Below are 18,523 nucleotides of genomic sequence, written 5' to 3'. Positions count from 1 at the left end.
CTATTCGTGAACAAATCAAGATATTATTTGAACATAATTAAAGTAGTTTAACCAATGGTATTTTTTAAAGTATTCATGAAGAAATCAAAGGTATTATTTGAACGTAATTAATTCATGACCAATATTTTTAACCAATAGTATTTTGTCATTTGAAAGTGATTTTCAATATAATTTTTAATGAAGACACAGAATTATAATGAACGAAGTCTTTTATTGAATACTGTTAACAAAATTATTTACAAAGGAATCATTATTCTGATAAAATCTTGACACACCTCTCTCTTTTCAAGGACAGTCCAAAATTCTCCCATTACAAAAAGTATGAAAAGTACTATAAAGGTAAGTATCTTCTGTTCCAGGGTTAGTGTTGTTTTACCTGCAATAAAGAGAACATGTTAGAAGATTATTATAATCCTACTGTGGTGGGGAGCTTTGCTAGTGTTAATGCTTTACAAAAACATACAAAATTACCCAAACATACTGTGAAAGAATGGTTATCAGGACAGCTCACATATGTGAGACACAGACAGCAACAAAGAAATTTCCCTCGTAACCAGATGAAAGTTCCTGGTCTTCACCATACATTTCAATGTGATTTCAATGTATGAAGTATCTTGCATGGTAAATAGAGGATTACTCGACAAACATGGTCATTTCAGCTTGAAGTGCAAGAGTGGATGTAGCGTTTCTCAGTCCATGATAAAATTTCTTTTTTCCATTTGCAGCAATAATGTAAAGATCATTGATATCGGTAACTCAAGTTAATGCAACATAAACTAGTTGTTGTTCATGACATTTCTTGTATTCATAAACTACGGAATCTTAAGTACCTCCCTGAGATTTATGGATGTTGTTGTTGTTATTTGGTTTTTAGGAGCATTAGCAACTATGGCCATATTGCTCCGGGATATGCGGTGGTCATTCCCTGACCTTTCCGCATCCTCCGTATTTGGTGGTGACGGGCTCGAAACCCGGTCTAATCAAGAAGCATGTGCTACGCACTGCTGCTTCTTCCCACCTGGCTATGGTGGCGCCTAGATTTATGGATGGTAACAGCATAAGCCAGTATTAGTGGAAAATGATTTCGTTTAGCTGAGATCGTTCTGTTATTCAATGAAACACTCAAATTTCTTCTTGCAATCGGTACAGCTTCTAAATCGATTTCTCTAGCCATAGCAAACCGACCCACCTTTGTTCTAGCAGGTCTCTCAAAGTCGAAGGTGGTTGCTGCAGTATACTCTGTTTAGCCGGTTCAGGAATCAATTCAAAATCCTCAGGTAATTCATTTGAACTCAAATCTTCAGGAAGTTCTTGAATATCATTTCGTGATGTCTTCGCTCCAGCTTCTTGCTTAGAAGGTTAATGCCGACCCAAATATTGAGAAGCAGATTTTATTAAACTGTTATTTTTTTATTTTTATTTTTTTTTTGTTTCTTATGTTTTTGAACTCAATCTTTTGTCAACATGGGAAGCTTCTTCGTTGGCATTGAAGCTTTTATTCTTGCATACTTCTCTCGATTTCCCTCAGCTGGAGTTTTCACCATCTTCAAAATACAATTCAAAAATGTTTTGGAATCTTATAAGTTGCTGTGTTATAAACGGCTGGCACATTATCTTTTGTATGTGGAAATGGAAAACAAAAAGTTGCTATTCTGTTTTGTTTCTTTTCTTTTGCAGAAGGAAAGTTTTGCAAAATTCTTTACCACAAAAGTTATCTTTAAGCCTTTTGCAATAATTTGTAACAATAGTTTTCTCTGTTGGCGAAGTGTTACTTATTCGAGGTAGTGCAATACATGGTAACTCGTTGTGAAGGTAGTCACAATATGAGATACAATTAAATCGATGCCTTTACACTGATGGCGCCTCCGTAGCCAGGTGGGAAGGAGCAGCAGTGCGTAGCACACGCTTCTTGATTAGATCGGGGTTCGAGCCCGTCACCACCAAATACGGAGGATGCGGAAAGGTCAGGGAATGACCACTGCATATCCTCAAGCAGTATGGCCTTAGTTGCTAATGCTCCCAAAAAGCCCAAATAACATGCCTTTACACTACTTGTGTAATTTTTTCATTGAGTTCACTATAGTATATTTACACTGATATTTTATATTGTATTTTAAACTCATATTATATTATGCCTTGAGCATTTATATTTTATTTCAGTATTATCTTGCACACCCTTTAGCATCTCTCATATTGTGGAAATAACTTCACAACTGGGTTGGCATGATTGCAACACCAGGGTACCTGCCAACCCAAAGAGGATAGGCAAATAAAACAATGCCATCTGGGTGGTGGTGCCCACTGAGAATAAGTAACAGTAGTCTGCTCTATTAGTGAAGCATTGCTTATTTGCATTAGTAAAGGCACATGATGCAAGAAAGCAAGCTTATATAGCATCAGCCAAAAAAAAAAAAAAAAAAATCTAATTTTACCCATCCACTCGCTCCAATTTTTGTCTAGTTCTGCCTTGAATCTCTTTAAGCTATCAACTTATACGACAGATGGAAGTTTGTTCCAGCAATCAACCATGCCACATGCTGGCTAAAGGCAAACTTCTGCACATCTATCCTACAATTGTCTTTCCTCAATTTGAATTTATATCCTCTCAGGCAATTATTCTGAGCAAGAGGAAGAATCCCATCAGCATTGAGCATGCTCAACCCATTCAAGGCTTTGTACACCTCAATCAGATCACTTCGCAGGTGCCTAGTCTCCAGACACTGTAATTTGCAAAACTTAAGCCTTTCTTTGTAAGAGCAACCCTTTGTTCCATTCACTAATCTTGTTGCCCTTCTCTGTACTCGCTCCAGCTGCTCTACATCCTTCCTAAAATGAGGCCTCCAGACCTGTATACGGTACTCAAGGTGTGGCCTGGCCATGACCTTATACAAGGGGATAATCACCTCCTTATCCCTGATAGAAAAATTCCTGTATATCATTCACAAGACACCATGAACTACTCTTGCAGACTGCACTGCTACTAGTATTCAAGATAGTAGTAGTAGAGGCATGTGGTGCAAGAAAAGAAAGCTTATGTAGCATCAGCCAAAAAAAAAAAAAAAAAAAAAAATACATTTCACACATCCATTCCCTCTAAATGTTTGTCCTTGAATTTATTTAAGCTATCAACTTCCACAACAACAGATGGAAGTTTGTTCCAGCAATCAACTACCCGCTAGTTAAAGGAAAATTCCGCACATCTATAACTGTCTTTCCTCAATTTGAATTTATGTCCCTTCAGATTCGTAATCTGAGCAAGAGGCAGAATCCCATCAGAATTGAGCCTGTTCAACCCAGTCAAAGCCTTATACACCTCAATCAGATCACCTCATAGGTGCCTAGTCTCCAGACGTTACAACTTGCAGAAATTAAGACTTTCTTTTTGAGCCCACCCCGTTATTCCCCTCACCAATCTTGTTGCCCTTCTCTGTACTCGCTCAAGCAACTCTACATCAGTGCTTCCGTAGCCAAGTAGGCAGGAGCAGCAGTGTGTAGCACACGCTTCTTGATTTGACCGGGGTGGGGTTCGAGCCCGTGACCACCAAATATGGAGGATGCTGAAAGGTCAGGGAATGACCACCGCATATCCCCGGAGCAATATGGCCTTAGTTGCTAATGCTCCTAAAAACCAAACAACAACTCTACATCCTTCCTAAAATGTGACCTCCAGACCTGTACACAGTACTCAATGCTTGGCCTGACTGTTGCCTTATACAAAGGGATAATCACCTCCTTTTACATACTAGCAAAATTCCTGTATATTATTGACAATACCCCATGACGTGCTCTGGCAGCCTGTCTGCACTGCTCAGAAAATTTCATATCTGAGGTAGTGCAATACATGGTAACTCATTGTGAAGGTAGTCACAATATGAGATACAATTAAATTGATGCCTTTACACTACTTATGGAGTTTTTCATTATGAGTTCATTATGTTTTTACACCAATATTTTAGTTTGCAATTGATATGCAATTGACGTCCCAACAGCATTTCCGAAAAGTGAATAATAATACTGTACAAGAGAAATATTTTAAACCACACACAAATTCTTTATTTATTTTTATTTTTTTTTATTTATTATTTTTTTTAATTAATTTTTTTTTTTTTTTGTAGAATATAAAAGCTAACCACACACACTGGTATAAGTATTTAGTTTGTAACAATCCCACTAGGAAGATACCTGTGAAGCTAAAAAGTTGGTTTGTAATCTGGTTTTCGCAGTATGATCAGTGAAAATTACCAGTTTTGGTATTCATTTGATGGACATTATCCATGAACCTTGGGGATTGGTAAATCCCTTTTAATAAATTGCTTATCAAGGGAAAGATGAAGAAAACATCTCTTTGACTCCTGATGCTGTGTTCCTGGCAATTTGATAGCCTTTCAAGTTCCTGATGCTGTGTTCCTGGCAATTTGATAGCCTTGCAAGTTTCTGATGCTGTGTTCCTTTCAATTTGATAGTTTTAATTAGTTATAAATTTGCAGTCCTGACAAAATGGTGTGTGGGGTTATACATTCCTGAGGCGTGTGTGCGTGCACACACATCACACTATATGTTACTTATTACTTTTATTGCTCTGTGTATAAAATATGTAGATAGCCAATTTGTCATGTGTCAGACTGCATAAGTACATGCACTTTGAGTGACAGTATGACTAGGTAGTAGTAGTAGTCTTGGTATTCAACTGAAAATAAGTAACAGTAGCCTTCACTAATGGGGAAGTGTTACTTATTTGAAGTATACAGAGGGCAACTCATGAAGGATTTCACAATAAGAGACGTTAGAATAATGATGCAGATGCATCATTACTACATAGTTGCATAATGTCACAAAATTAACTATGAAAATTTCTACCTTTATCCATAGTATCTGCAAGCAAACCCACTGAGTTCATTATCTGAGTGTATACACCTAGCCATTGTGGTGTCTTACAAGTGCATTAACATATATGCATAATGTACCTCTTGTTTTCACTATGTCCATCCATCTGCACATAACAACTCTCAGAAGAGAGGTTTTCAAGATATTTTATATTTCAGTCTTTTGGAAAGAGACCAAAAAAGGATTTTTCGAAATCTGGCAATTATTATTTTCTTTCATTCTTTCTGTGCTCACATGATAACTCAACTTCCAGTGGATGGATTTCATAAAATTTATATTTGGTTCTTTTAGAACAAATTTTTAAACCTTCCCAAATTTCAGTTAAATGGAATCAAGAGGAAACCAGCAATCATTTATTTATTTATACATATCACATAGGTTATCCTTATACTGTATATCATAAAAGCTGAAGCAATGGATGTTGTGTTTGTTGCCGCTGGTTGAAGCAATGCTCGGCCTATCTTACCCATAGGCTTTGTGCCCGGTCCCCCTTGAATCATGGGATAAATTTTTTTATATACAATTCAAAAAAACACAAAATTCTACCATAGTGCCCTCTGCCTCTGCAAGAACCTTAAAACTACAGATAAGGAGATGCCAACTGTTCTTCCAGAAACTTATCTTAGTTTTCATTCTACACAATTTTGCTTTAGCCATCGGTGAGTCCGCTGGAGTCTAGATAAGTGCACAAACTGAGTTATTGCTACTTGTGTGTGGATGCTTGTATACACCAGTGGCATTATTGGACTTTAACCCGTGGGTCCCAACTTTTTCCTACCCATGACCCCAAAATTATACATGACAATAACATGCAACCCCATATTTTGTATTGGAATGCACCATTGGTGCCGTGACTTCACAAAACGGCACTAAACCTATCCATTTATCATTATTATTATTATTAATCCAAAAACATTAAATGTCATTGCATAATAAACATTTTTACAGGGGCTCCAAAAATACTTTTGCCTAGGGCCTGCATATCCTCAAGTTAGGTCCTGGAGCAATGAATGGACAGTGTGGCAGATTTGCAGAAATTAAATGTTTAGTTTTGCCTAATTCAGGTTTTGTGCCTAATCCAATAGCTAGATTTCTTCTAAACTATCACTAGGTATCATTTTAATATGGAAGGTGCCTATTTCCACATTTTTCACAATGTTTACTGTCTGAAATTTCATTAAAGTTCACCTGTATCTCTTTGGCTCTCATTTTCAGGAAGAACAATTCTAATATCAACTACACATGGATGCGTGCCCTCCCCACATCTGGTGAGTATGGGCTTGACACACCCAGGGTCTTGAGCTGGATATCATCATTCTTCTCTTTCTTGGTGATTCCTTTCTACTCTCTCTCTCTCTCTCTCTCTCTCTCTCTCTCTCTCTCTCTCTCTCTCTCTCTCTCTCAGGGTAATAGGGAAATTTTTTTTTTTGGCCAGTGCAGCATAAGTCTCAGGCTTCCTTGCACCATATGGCTATTATTAATAATAATAAGATAATTTTTATGTTAGGGACACAACAAAAGCCACAATATACAAAAGTTTTGGAAACCCTTTGTTTTTTAAGCCATTAAACTTTAAAAAATGCAAGATTTCCAAAACTTTAGTATATCAGAGAAAATCTCATCACAGCATTTATACCATGATTAAAACTTTCACTGCTGGCTTTTCTGCCGATAGTTTCGACCTGGGATTGAGTGGTCTGGGTTGGAAAGGGCAGTAATATTTTTAGGCTTTCTGCTCATTATGACTGAATTAATCATTCCCCAGTGAAGGTTGCTTGACGAAAAGATATAGTTTTTCTTCTGTCAAATTGGAAGGAAAAGTTTTAAAAGTAGTGTGGTTTCCCTCCTCCAAATGGATTAGAATCCGAAGGTGCGTATTTGCCTTCAAGGAGCAGTGAATGTGTTAAACTATTTGTTTCTCTATATGAAATTTTTATTAATTATGTATATATATACAGAAATGACTTACCTTTATTGAAATACATTATAGACTAGTGATATCAGATATGTTAACCTATTATCCATTTATTTCTAGATTGAAGAAAAAGTTCAAAGGCTCCATCAAAAATAAAGAAATATTAAGTATTGTTGATGTCAAGAAAGGTAGTGAATTGATGGGCTTTGTCACAACAGTATCTAATGAAGGCATTACTGTTACTTTAGGTTATAATATAAAAGGTTTTATTCCTATAGCAGATATGCCATGTAACCAACTTCATATAGCACTTGGTTCTGTTATTGCAGTAAAAATAGTTGACATTATAAATTCTAAAATTAATCTTAGTTTGGTTAAATTTTTAAATGAAATCTGTGAAGAGGCCAGCATGAAATTAACCAGTAATGGTCTTTTTAATATTAATGAGAATGTGGTATCAATGGAAAAAAACAAGGAGACAAAAAATGAATCTGCAGACTTGATCTCACTAGATGAAGTGAATGAAACAGAGTTTGAAGTTAAGGAGGAAGACGAAATGCCATCAGAGGTAAGTTTTTTTTATTCATCTAGAATACATTTATATATTTAGCTTGAATTGTATAAGTGCAAGTATATAAGGAAGAAACAGTCACATTTGTAAGTCAAAATGAACTGTTTATTCCTAATTAATATAGGTTGAATGATGTAACATAGGAACAATTCAGTGTTCGTTACAAATAACATTAGTTATCTTCAAAAACAAAGTTTATCTCTTACTGAATGAACATTAATCAGCACGTTAAAATGTCCCACTTTTTCTAACAAAATCTGTAAGAATTTCCTAAACTGCCACTTACCTATTTGTCCTACTCACTCCAAAAAAAAACATTACCCACTTCATCCATTCATCTCCTCTAATATGTCTAATTCTTCCTTAAATTTATTCTTACCACAAATACAACACCAAATGGTTTGTTCCAACAATCAGTTTCTCTCTAAAAGCAAATTTTCACACATCTATCCTGCAGCCATCCTTTTTCAGTTTCAGTTTGTCTACCTATGTACATTCTGAGAAGGAATACGAATACCATATGAGGTATGTATTCTTACTCCTTCATTAAGTTTATTTCATCCACTTGAATACTTAAACAGGTCTCCTCTGAAGTGCCTAGTTTTCAAGTGTTGTAGTTTGCAAGATTAAAGTCTTTTGTGGTAAGAGCACCCCTTTATGTCCTTGATAATCTGGTGCCCATTGCAAAGAACAAAAGTACAGAATAAACTCCCATTATAATACTCATGCGTTTCGTGCTCTTTTCTTCTGGTCCCATGATGAATCCTATGCAGTGGAGGGGGGGGATTCCTGCATATAGATCTTTTTGGGTCTAGTCTCTTCAAGTGCGCTATAACAGGAATTTATTTCTACTTAAATTATTCATTTTAACTTTTAATTGTATTCTTTGTAATTTTAATATAAACAAAGTTGTCAGTTACCTTAATATTTAATTTACGATTAATCTTATCCAACGAGAGTTGTCAAAAAAAATAATACTAAGGGAAACCATTTACTTGTAAACCTTCTTTTACATAATTACAGAAAATGCCAAAAAGACCAAACTAATGGATTGATAGTGCCATATTGCTGGTCCTTCAGGGTGTTGCAGACATTTGCTCAGATATGCCAAGCTGTGCTTGCTACCTGGAAGTCCAAAATGCTGATGGAAATGATATTCGGGTGGCACTCAAGTCAAGTGGACCTAATTTCTGTGAAGTCTGATTGGTCAATCACAGCCAAATCTGCTTGCATCTTCATGATGGTGGGACTGTTAGTAACCCTGGGTATAATCCCCATGTGCAAGTCTCAAAATACGGCACCTAGCACACTGTGCATGACCACCCAGGAGTGAACCAATGTAATCTGGGGTCGAGGTGTGGTGCCCACACCACACGGAGGAATGCCGGTCCCACTGTGTTACCAGGCAATACTATGTGAATCTCATCAACCAGTGCAGTACCACCACTTTGATTATTGAAGGCTTGAAGTGGTGGAACCCATGTTTAGTCTCCAGAGCAAAGCTCTATTAAACACCCCCTTCCATCATACAGTATGATTGAAGTTTTTTGAGGTTATGATGGACACCATGGCTAGATCCAATCTTCCTTACATTTCGAGGGTACAACTCTAAAATGGTGTTCGCAGGCTGGCTGCTAGTTAGTACACTGGTCTGAACCTTTTGGTATCTCTCTAGAAGGCTTCTGGATCAGCTAGTATATAATCTTGCTGCCTCTACTTCGCCAGATAGTGACTGACTGGACTGAGTTCGAGTAGTGTGCATGCAGGTGGGTTATTGTTGTGGCCAGGTTATGTCAAGGAACTGGGTACATTCTTACCATATATGACATATCCAGAAATTTCATTACTTCATACAGCATGCCCCCACATTTTCTTACTACTGAATACACTATGAATTATCAAACTAATAGAGCAAACTTATCTGCTAAAAGATATAAACCTCCCAAACACTTCCTCATTCCTTTCAAAAATGTCCGTGGTCACACAGATTGTTCATTTATCTACCAGAATACTAGATGAAACTAAACACACCCGGCCAACACGGTTAATCTTTTTCTAATAAACAACGCTTCTAAGTACACATTCAAGGTGAGTGGTCCTCTAGGCACCTCAGATCACAATTTGGTGATGGTCTATTCTCCACTGGAGCCTTTCTCTAATGTCCATTACCAACCTCGTGTTTGGCATTATAAGAACGCAAAATGGGATGATCTGCAAGGTTTCTTTTCCTAGTTGGATTACTGTTTCAAAACTTCTGATGATCATCTTTTTCTCAGATCGTGTCAGTGAAATTATTCTTATAGGGATGGATTTCTCTATTCCACACACTACTCGTAAAATCTCATCTTTTATCTAAACCGTGGGGTTTTAAATGTTCTAAGACTGTTCAAGAGAAGAATGTTGTATATCGTTATTCGTATTAGCAATGGTTCATATGGCTTATGCTGCACCATCCAAAAATTAAATAAAATAATAATAATAAGAAGAAGAATGTTAAAAAGAATAAAAAAAATTTAATAAGAGAAAAGGAAATAGACAATCTATGCATTTCCCTCCTCCCGTTGGTAATTATCCAGCTGACCTTTGAATTTCCCCAAACGTCAGCCTCTATCACCCATGTAGTTAACTTATTTCAGTCATTTATAACTCGCTGGCTAAAAGAAAACTTCCTGCCTGCAATTCAGTCTAAAATGCCCTCCCTTAACTTGAAATTATGAATCATTTATAAACGTGTAAATTTTGTCCTCATTCATTTTACTTATGCCCCTCAGAGCCTTAAACACCTCAATCAAGTCTTCTCTAAGGTGCCTAGTTTCCAAGCTCTGAAACCCACATATTCGAAGTCTTTCCTCATATGGACGCCCCTATTGCCGATCTCACACGGCAAGTTACTCGTCTTTGGACTCTTTCAAGAAGCTCAATTGCATTTTTAGGTGCGTTCTCCATACTTGAATGCAGTATTCCTAGTGTGATCTAACAATAGCCTTATATAATGGGATTATAACATCCTTATCTCTACTAGCAGTTCAATAAATCATCGAAAGGACACCATGGTCCTTCTTTACAACCTGTCTACAATGCTCGATGAACTTCATGTCTGACTGTATGGTAACACCCAAGTCCCTTTCCTCCACTACTGACTTTTGTTCAACTCCACCAAGTGTATAAGTTATTTAGCATTACTGTTTCCCAGGTGTTATACCTTACACTTTGCTGAATTAAAGCAGAGCTGCCATTTTACTGACCATCCCTGAAGTCAGTCAAGGTCAATCTGAAGAAGCTCTGCTTGGCGGTGATCATTAACTATTCTACCAATCTTTACATCATCTGCAAATTTAGACATCACGCCCTCCATCCCTTCATAGATGTCATTTATGAAAATGAAAAACAACAGTGGTCCTAATACTGATCCTTGGGGAACCCCACTTTTTACATCAACCGAACCTGGGGAATAACCATTTATCACAACCCTCTGCCTCCTGCCCTGAAGCCATCCATCTAAGAATTTTCCCTGTGATTCTAACCTGTTCCAGCTTATAAAGTTACCGCTCGTGGGACTGAGTCAATTGCTTTGCTGAAATCCAAATATGCGACGTCAAAATCATTCCCTAAATCCAGCTTCCAAGTGACCTTGTCAAAAAAGCTAACCGTATTAGTTTAACATGATTTTCCCTTTACATAACTATGCTGGGTATCTTTCAGAATTCCATTTCTATCTAAATAATCCTGAATTCCACTGTCGATCATTTTCTTCATGATTTTTCCGACTACTGAAGTTAGACTGACTGGCCACTAATTTCCCAATTCACTCTTAGAATCACCCTTATGTATTGGAGATACATTGACACTTTTCCGATCCAATGGAATTGCCCGAGTCCAGTGATGCTCTCATAATTAGCTTTAATCGTTATGCACTCACTTGATGCCTCCCTTAATATTATAGGGTATATGCGATCATCTCCATGATGCTTAAATGCCTGTACACTTGAAATAAGTTCATATCCTCATATCCAAGTTCATTTTCTGCCTACACCAAATCTCACAAAAATTTAAACCACTTATTAATCAGTCCACGCTAGCTTTTGAACAGGCTAAGAGTAGAAAACTTGCTTCTTGTTCAAATGGTAGCCTTGCATTCTGGTCTGTTATCAAAGGTATCGGCCACAACTTTTGCCCATCTCTGTTTGTCTAAACCAGATAGTTCTATTGCCAGTTCAGCCAAGGGTAAAGCTGGCCTGCTAACTTCCTATTTTTCGGCCACCTCGTGTATTCATGATCTTGGTAAACTACCTCCCACTATTCCCATTATGCCTCCTGTGGTCTTGCATCAAATGGATGTCAGAAGGATTTTGACAAATCTTGATGCTAAGAAATCTCAAGGTCCTGATGGTATTTCTCACTTGTTCTCAAAACCTATGCTCCTGAACTTACTCCTGTTTTGTGTTGCCTTTTTACACTTTCTTATTCCAAAGGTATTTTTCCTTCTGTAGAAACAGGTCCACTCTGGACCATCTTATTACACTGGAAACATCCCTCCAGAATGCTTTCCTAAAACGTGAACATTTGGTGTCAGTATTCTTTGACATGGAGAAAGCGTATGACACAACTTGGAGATTTAGCATCTTAAAAGATTTGCATGACCTTGGTCTTAGAGGACATCTCCCCATTTTTATTAAAAACTGGATGATGTAGTTCATGTAGGATCCTCACTCTCGAGTCCATTTTGCCAATCCAGGCGTGATACTTAATACTGATCCTTGTGGTACTCCCCCTGGGAGTACCACAAGGATCAGTATTAAGTATCACGCCTTTTGCCATCAAAGTAAATTCCATCACAGAGCAGCTTCCTCCAACTGTAAACAGTGCCCTCTATGCTGATGACTTTAGCATATTTTCTCAGTCGTTCAACATGAGGGTTATTGACAACTGCAACAAGCCATTAATTGCCTTAATTCCTGGGCACTTGCTAATGGATTCAGGTTCTCGCCACAGAAGACCGCTTGCATACATTTTTGTCCTAAGCATAATCTTCATCATTAAAGCTTGGACAAAATACTGTTCCAGCAGTGCAGACACAAAATTCTTGGGACTCGTATTTGATAAAAAGCTGACGTTTCGAGATTGCCTCTGTCAACTTCATACAAATTGCACGAGAGGCCTTAATATTCTTCACTCTCTGTCCTCTACATCTTGGGTTATGGACCGATGTACCCTACTACATATTTACCGTGCACTTGTACGATCCAGACTAGATTATGGGTCCCAGATATACAATTCAGCCAGGGACAGTGTACTTCGATGGCTGGACCCTAGCCATCTTCAGGCTATCTGTATCGCTACTGGAGCACATCTCCTGTCCAGAGCCTATACATTGAAGCAAATGAACCACCATTATCACTTGGCGTAAGTAGTTGTCTCTTCAATATGCTTTAAAACTGAAATCCCTGCCATACCATCCTACGTGGCTAATTGTTTTTGAACCACGATGGGAAATTTTGTACAACACCCGTCAGACTGCCAGTTATCCTTTTGGTATTCGTTTCCATTAGCTACTCAAAGAACTTAAAATCAAGGTAGACAAGGTTGCCCAAACACCAAAGCAGCTCCTTCTGCCCTGGCATGCTCACATTCCAGCATGCAACTTTTCCCTTAAAAACTCAGGAATGTCGGACACAGAGTAGATTCTCCCTGAATGCAGCATATTCACTGCAGAGCTGCACGCAATAGAGTTAGCCTTGGATCATATTAGTAAATGCCAGCACCAACGATTCTTTTTATATTCGGATTCTTTGAGCATCTTACAGGCTTTATTATCAGTGAGATATAATCCTCACCCAGTTCTGTCTCAAGTTCAGAAGAAGATGATGAAAGCCTTGTTGATCAATTCAGCCCTGGAAAGATTGTGCAATGCTCAAGGGGTAGAATTTTTTCAGCCTGGTCTGTACTTGTTAACAGGAGAGACTGCTTCTACAGGGATGGGATACACTTAAATATAGAGGGTGCAAGAATATTTGCTGATGCTATCGAGGTGGTGTTAGGTGGGTCGGAAAACTGTAGCTTGGGGGGGGGATACAAGGACTAATAGATTAACAGTAGCCACTGGCAGAAGTGAAAGTGATTCTTGCACTGCTTCTATTGGAATGAGCAGCAGCCTAGAAAACAAGATGCAGTGTATTTCAGAGACTGCTGGGAGTCATTGCGGTACAAGTAAACACATGGGTTGTGTTAGGGTAGCTAAGAATTGGAACAGGTGCATGTATACTTGCGTGTACACCAATACTAGGAGTTTGGTAAATAAATTTGATGAATTTGAGATATTGCTCAAAACATAAAAGGCAGATATTGTTGGGATATCAGAGACTTGGTGTCACACAGATATAAGGAATGCAGAACTGGAATTTGGGGAGTACAATGTTATTCTAATCTCAAAGATGTCCATTTCCACTTGCAGTCTGCCAAACCCCATGTACTTTTTCTGACAGAATCTCAGTTATCGGTTGATTCAACTACTGCTCATCTCAGATGCCCAAATTATTCACTGTATGATTCCTTTCGCCTCAAAGGTGGTACATGTGCATATGTCCATTCTGACTTGACAATTTGGAATATCCTCTCTTTGATCTTCTCTGGCTTAAAATCTCTTGATCATTGTGTCAAATTCATTTGTTGTCTCTACCATTCTCCCAAGTCCACTAATCACTTGGAGCTCTTTTACTTCCTCTCTTTGCAACTTGACTTCTCCAGTCCAACTTTCCTAACAGTGAGGTAATTTTCCTTGGTGATTTTAATGTTCACAACTCCAGCTGGCTTCCGTTTTCTAGTCACACCGACCCAGCAGGTCGAGATGCTGAGGCTTTTGCAATTACTAATGACCTAGCACAGATTGTTCATTTACCTACAAGAATACCAGACAATCCTAATCATACAGCCAATACGCTTGATCTTTTTCTCACAAACAACCCTTCTAAGTACACGGTCGAAGTGAGAGGTCCTTTAGGCACTTCAGATCACAACTTGGTGATTGTCTCTTCTCCAATGGAACCTTTATCTCATGGCTATTCCCAACCTTGTGTTGTTTGGCATTACAAGAATGCAAAATGGGATGACCTGCGAGACTTCTTTTCTTCTTTTCCTTGGTCGGATTACTGTTTCAAAACTTCTGATGTCAACGTTTGCTCAGATCGTGTCAGTGAAATTATTCTTGCAGGAATGGAATCCTTTATCCCACACTCCACTTTAAAATCTCATCCTTTATCTAAACCTTGGTTTTCCAATAAATGTGCTAAGGCCGTTCAAGAGAAGAATGTTGCATATCATAATTGGCTTGTTTCTAATTCTTCAGTTTCATTTTCTGCCTACACAAAAGCTGGCAACAATTGTAAAGCAGTTATTAATCAGCCCAAACTAGAGTTTGAACAGGCTAAGAGTAGAAAACTTGCTTCTTGCCCTAATGGTAGCCGAGCATTCTGGTCTCTTGCCAAAGCTATTGACCGGAACTTTTGCCCATCTCTGCTCCCACCTCTGTCCAAACCAGATGGTTCTGTTGTCACTTCAGCCAAGGATAAAGCTGACCTGCTAGCATCCCATTTTTCTTCCAGCTCATGTATTAATGATCTTGGTAAAACACCTCCCACCATTCCCAATACGCTCCATTCAATACCTCCTGTGGTCTTCCGTCAAAAGGATATCAGAAGGATTTTGACGAATCTTGATACTCAGAAAGCTCCAGGTCCTGATGGTATTTCTCCACTTGTTCTCAAAACCTGTGCTCCTGAACTCACTCCTATTCTTTGCCGCCTTTTTTCACTTTCTTATTCCAAAGGTGTTTTTCCTTCTGTTTGGAAATTTGCTCATATCCAGCCAGTTCCTAAAAAGGGTGACAAATCCCTCCCATCCAATTATCGTCCCATTGCAATTACTTCTACTCTTTCTAAAGTAATGGAGAAATTAATTAACTGCCAACTCTTAAACTACCTAGAAACCTTCCGTCTGGTCAACGATCACCAGTATGGATTCCATCGGTGTCAATCCGCTGGTGATATTCTGGCTTATGTTACCCATTTATGGACTAATTCAATGGAAAGGTGCAGTGAAACACAAGTAGTTGCTCTTGACATCTCAAAGGCCTTTGATCGTGTTTGGCATAAAGGTCTTATAAACAAGCTTCCATCTTATGGTTTGCCAACTGTTTTTAGTAATTGGTTATCCAGTTTTCTCTCTGATTGCTCACTGAGGGTGATGGCAGATGGCTCTCTGTCTTCTAACTTCTCCATTAATGCCAGTGTCCCTCAAGGTTCAGTTCTTTCCCGCACTCTTTTCCTCTTGTATATTAATGACCTTCTTCCATTGACTGGAAATCCTATCCATAGTTTTGCCAATGATAGCACATTGCATTCCACTTTCCATTTTGAGAAGCCTTGTCCTGCTCAATCAGCTTCAACTTCTCGAAACTCTGCTACCAATTCGTACAATGTGTACAGAAAGGATAGACAGTATATGAAGGGAGGAGGGGTTATGCTATTAGTTAAGAAACACATAAAATCCAAGGAAGTGGAGCCAGTCGACATCACTGGACAGTGCAGTGTCGAGTCAGTTTGGTGTGACATAAGCTTGTTTGTTTGTTTGTTATTTGGTTTTTAGGAACATTGGCAACTAAGGCCATATTGCTCCGAGGATATGCGGTGGTCATTCCCTGACCTTTCCGCATCCTCCGTATTTGGTGGTCACGGGCTTAAACCCTGGTCTAATCAAGAAGCGTGTGCTGCTCCTGCCCACCTGGCTACGGAGGCACCTTGTGAGTGTGTGACATAAGCATTGGGAGATCAAAATTGAGAATAGGATTGTGCTATAGGCCTAATGACTCTGATGAGTATAATAAGAAACTGTACAGGGAAATAGAGTGGGCCAGTAAATCAGAGAGTCTTATAATGGGGGATTTTAATTTCCCAGATATTGACTGGAATTTGTGGGTTGGTCACTCACACACTAGCAAGCCTTTTGTGGATTTATTGGATGATTGTTTTCTACATCAGCATGTTCGGGAGGCAACTAGAGGGAGTAATACTCTTGATTTGATTATCAGTAGTGATTCTTCATGCATTAAGAATCTGCAGAAAATGGAACCACTAGGTGGTAGTGATCACAGTGTGCTGAAGTGTGATTTACTCAAAGGGGCAACTACCATCAGGGGTAAAGGGAAGGGTTTATGCTTTGGTAAAGGCGACTACGATGGTCTGAGACAGTATTTGAATTCTATACAGTGGGAACAACTGATGATGTTACCAACAGCAAATTCAAAATGGGAAGCATTCAAAGAACTTATCTTGGAAGCTACTAGTCTTTACATACCAACTAAGAAATATTGTTCAAGGTTTAGGCTTAAATGGTTCTTAGATGAACTAATGAGACATATGGCAGAGAAGAAAAATGCATGGGATACGTATAAATTAATGGGTGACATGGAAGCCTCTGATAGATATAAGCTGGTCTTTAACCAAGTCACAAAGGGGATTAGGCAGGCAAAGGCAGATTATGAGAAATCCTTGGCAAAGAAAACCAGAAAAGAGTTCTTTACCTGTGTAAACTCTAGAAGGAAAAAGGATGAATCAGATTGGTCCACTGGATATTGATGGTTCAACAGTTGAGGATCCTGCTCAGGTGGCTAACAAACTAAACGACCATTTTGCATCTACACTCACACATGAGGAGTTATTCAGGAAGGGGAATGCCAGAGGTGAAATAAACTCTGGCAGTGAGCTAGATGATTTTTAATAACTGAGAGGAAAGTGGAGGAGAAATTGTTGAGGATAAACATAAAAAAGGCACCCAGAGTGGATGAGATCTATCCAGTTATATTAAAGGAGGCAGCAAAGAAAGTATGCAAACCCTTAGCCGTAATTATGAGAGCTTCTTTGGATCAGGAGAGATACCCATAGACTGGAGATGTGCAAATGTGACCCCAATTCACAACAGAGGATCAAAGGCTGACACAAGTAGTTATAGACCTGTGAGTTTAACTTCTGTTCCAAGAAAATTAATGGAAAGCTAATGGAAAATTAATGGAGGCACTGGTTAAAGAAGCACTTCAGGATCATCTAGACAAAGCTTCAGTTATAGCTCGGACACAGCATGGTTTTGTTAAGGGAAAGTCTTGTCTGACCAATTTGATTGGATACTATGATGCAGTCACAATAGAACTGGATGCAGGGAATAACTTTGATGTTATATATTTGGATCTTAGAAAGGCTTTTGATACTGTTGCACATGGAAGACTGCTGCACAAATTGGAGGCAAATTGCCGCTATGGATAAAGGGATGGTTGAAAGGGAGAAGACAGAGAGTGGTAATCAATGGACATTGCTCATCGTGGACTATGGTTATTAGTGGAGTCCCTTAGGGTTCAGTGTTGGGTCCATTGTTGTTTTCTGTATTTATAAATGATATCGATGATGGTATATCAATCTTAATGTTCAAGTTTTCAGACGATACAAAAGTTGGCAGGGTTGTTAAGGACACTACTGACGCTATGCTGCTGCTGCAACAGGATCTGGAAAGGTTGACAGATGGACTGAGAGGTGGCAAATGAAGTTTAACATTGACAAATGTAAAGTACTACATATGGGAAACAGTAGCCCTAGAGCAATATATCAACTCTGGTACTGCACTGACAGTGGTAGAGAATAAAAAGGACCTGGGGGTAATTGTGAAGGCAGATATGAAGTTTTCTGAGCAGTGCAGACATGCTACAAGAGTAGCTCATGGTGTCTTGTTAATGATATACAGGAATTTTTCTAGCAGGGATAAGGAGGTGATTATTCCCTTGTATAAGGCAATGGTCAGGCCACACCTTGAGTACTGTATACAGGTCTGGAGGCCGCATTTCAAGAAGGATGTAGAGCTGCTGGAACGAGTACAGAGAAGGGCAACAAGATTAGCTAATGGAACAAAAGGTTGCTCTTATGAAGAAAGGCTTAAGTTTTGCAAATTACAATGTCTGGAGACTGGGAACCGGCACGGTGATCTGACAGAGGTGTATAAAGCCTTGAATAGTTTGAGCATGCTCAATGCTGATGGGTTCTTCCTCTTGCTCAGAATAATCACCAGAGAGGGCATAAATTCTAATTGAGGAAAGACATGTAGGATAGACGTGAGGA

The 18,523-nt window shown here is 38.7% G+C and overlaps 1 protein-coding gene across 1 annotated transcript in view; it reads left to right on the top strand.

The window, feature by feature from the left end:
• Rrp5 (Ribosomal RNA Processing 5) overlaps positions 1–18,523 on the top strand; it is a 615,569-nt gene that overhangs the window by 496,968 nt on the left and 100,078 nt on the right. The window contains exon 31 of the mRNA XM_090384558.1: positions 6,920–7,367. Coding sequence (XP_090240684.1) covers positions 6,920–7,367 — 448 coding nt within the window. The remainder of the gene's footprint in view (positions 1–6,919; positions 7,368–18,523) is intronic.

Source organism: Mastigoproctus giganteus, chromosome 11 (genome assembly GCF_048544385.1).
Source record: "Mastigoproctus giganteus isolate SK-2022 chromosome 11, ASM4854438v1, whole genome shotgun sequence".
NCBI lineage: Eukaryota > Metazoa > Arthropoda > Arachnida > Uropygi > Thelyphonidae > Mastigoproctus > Mastigoproctus giganteus.
Note: the sequence above shows the minus strand (reverse complement) of the source record. Positions and strands in the feature narration are given on the sequence as shown.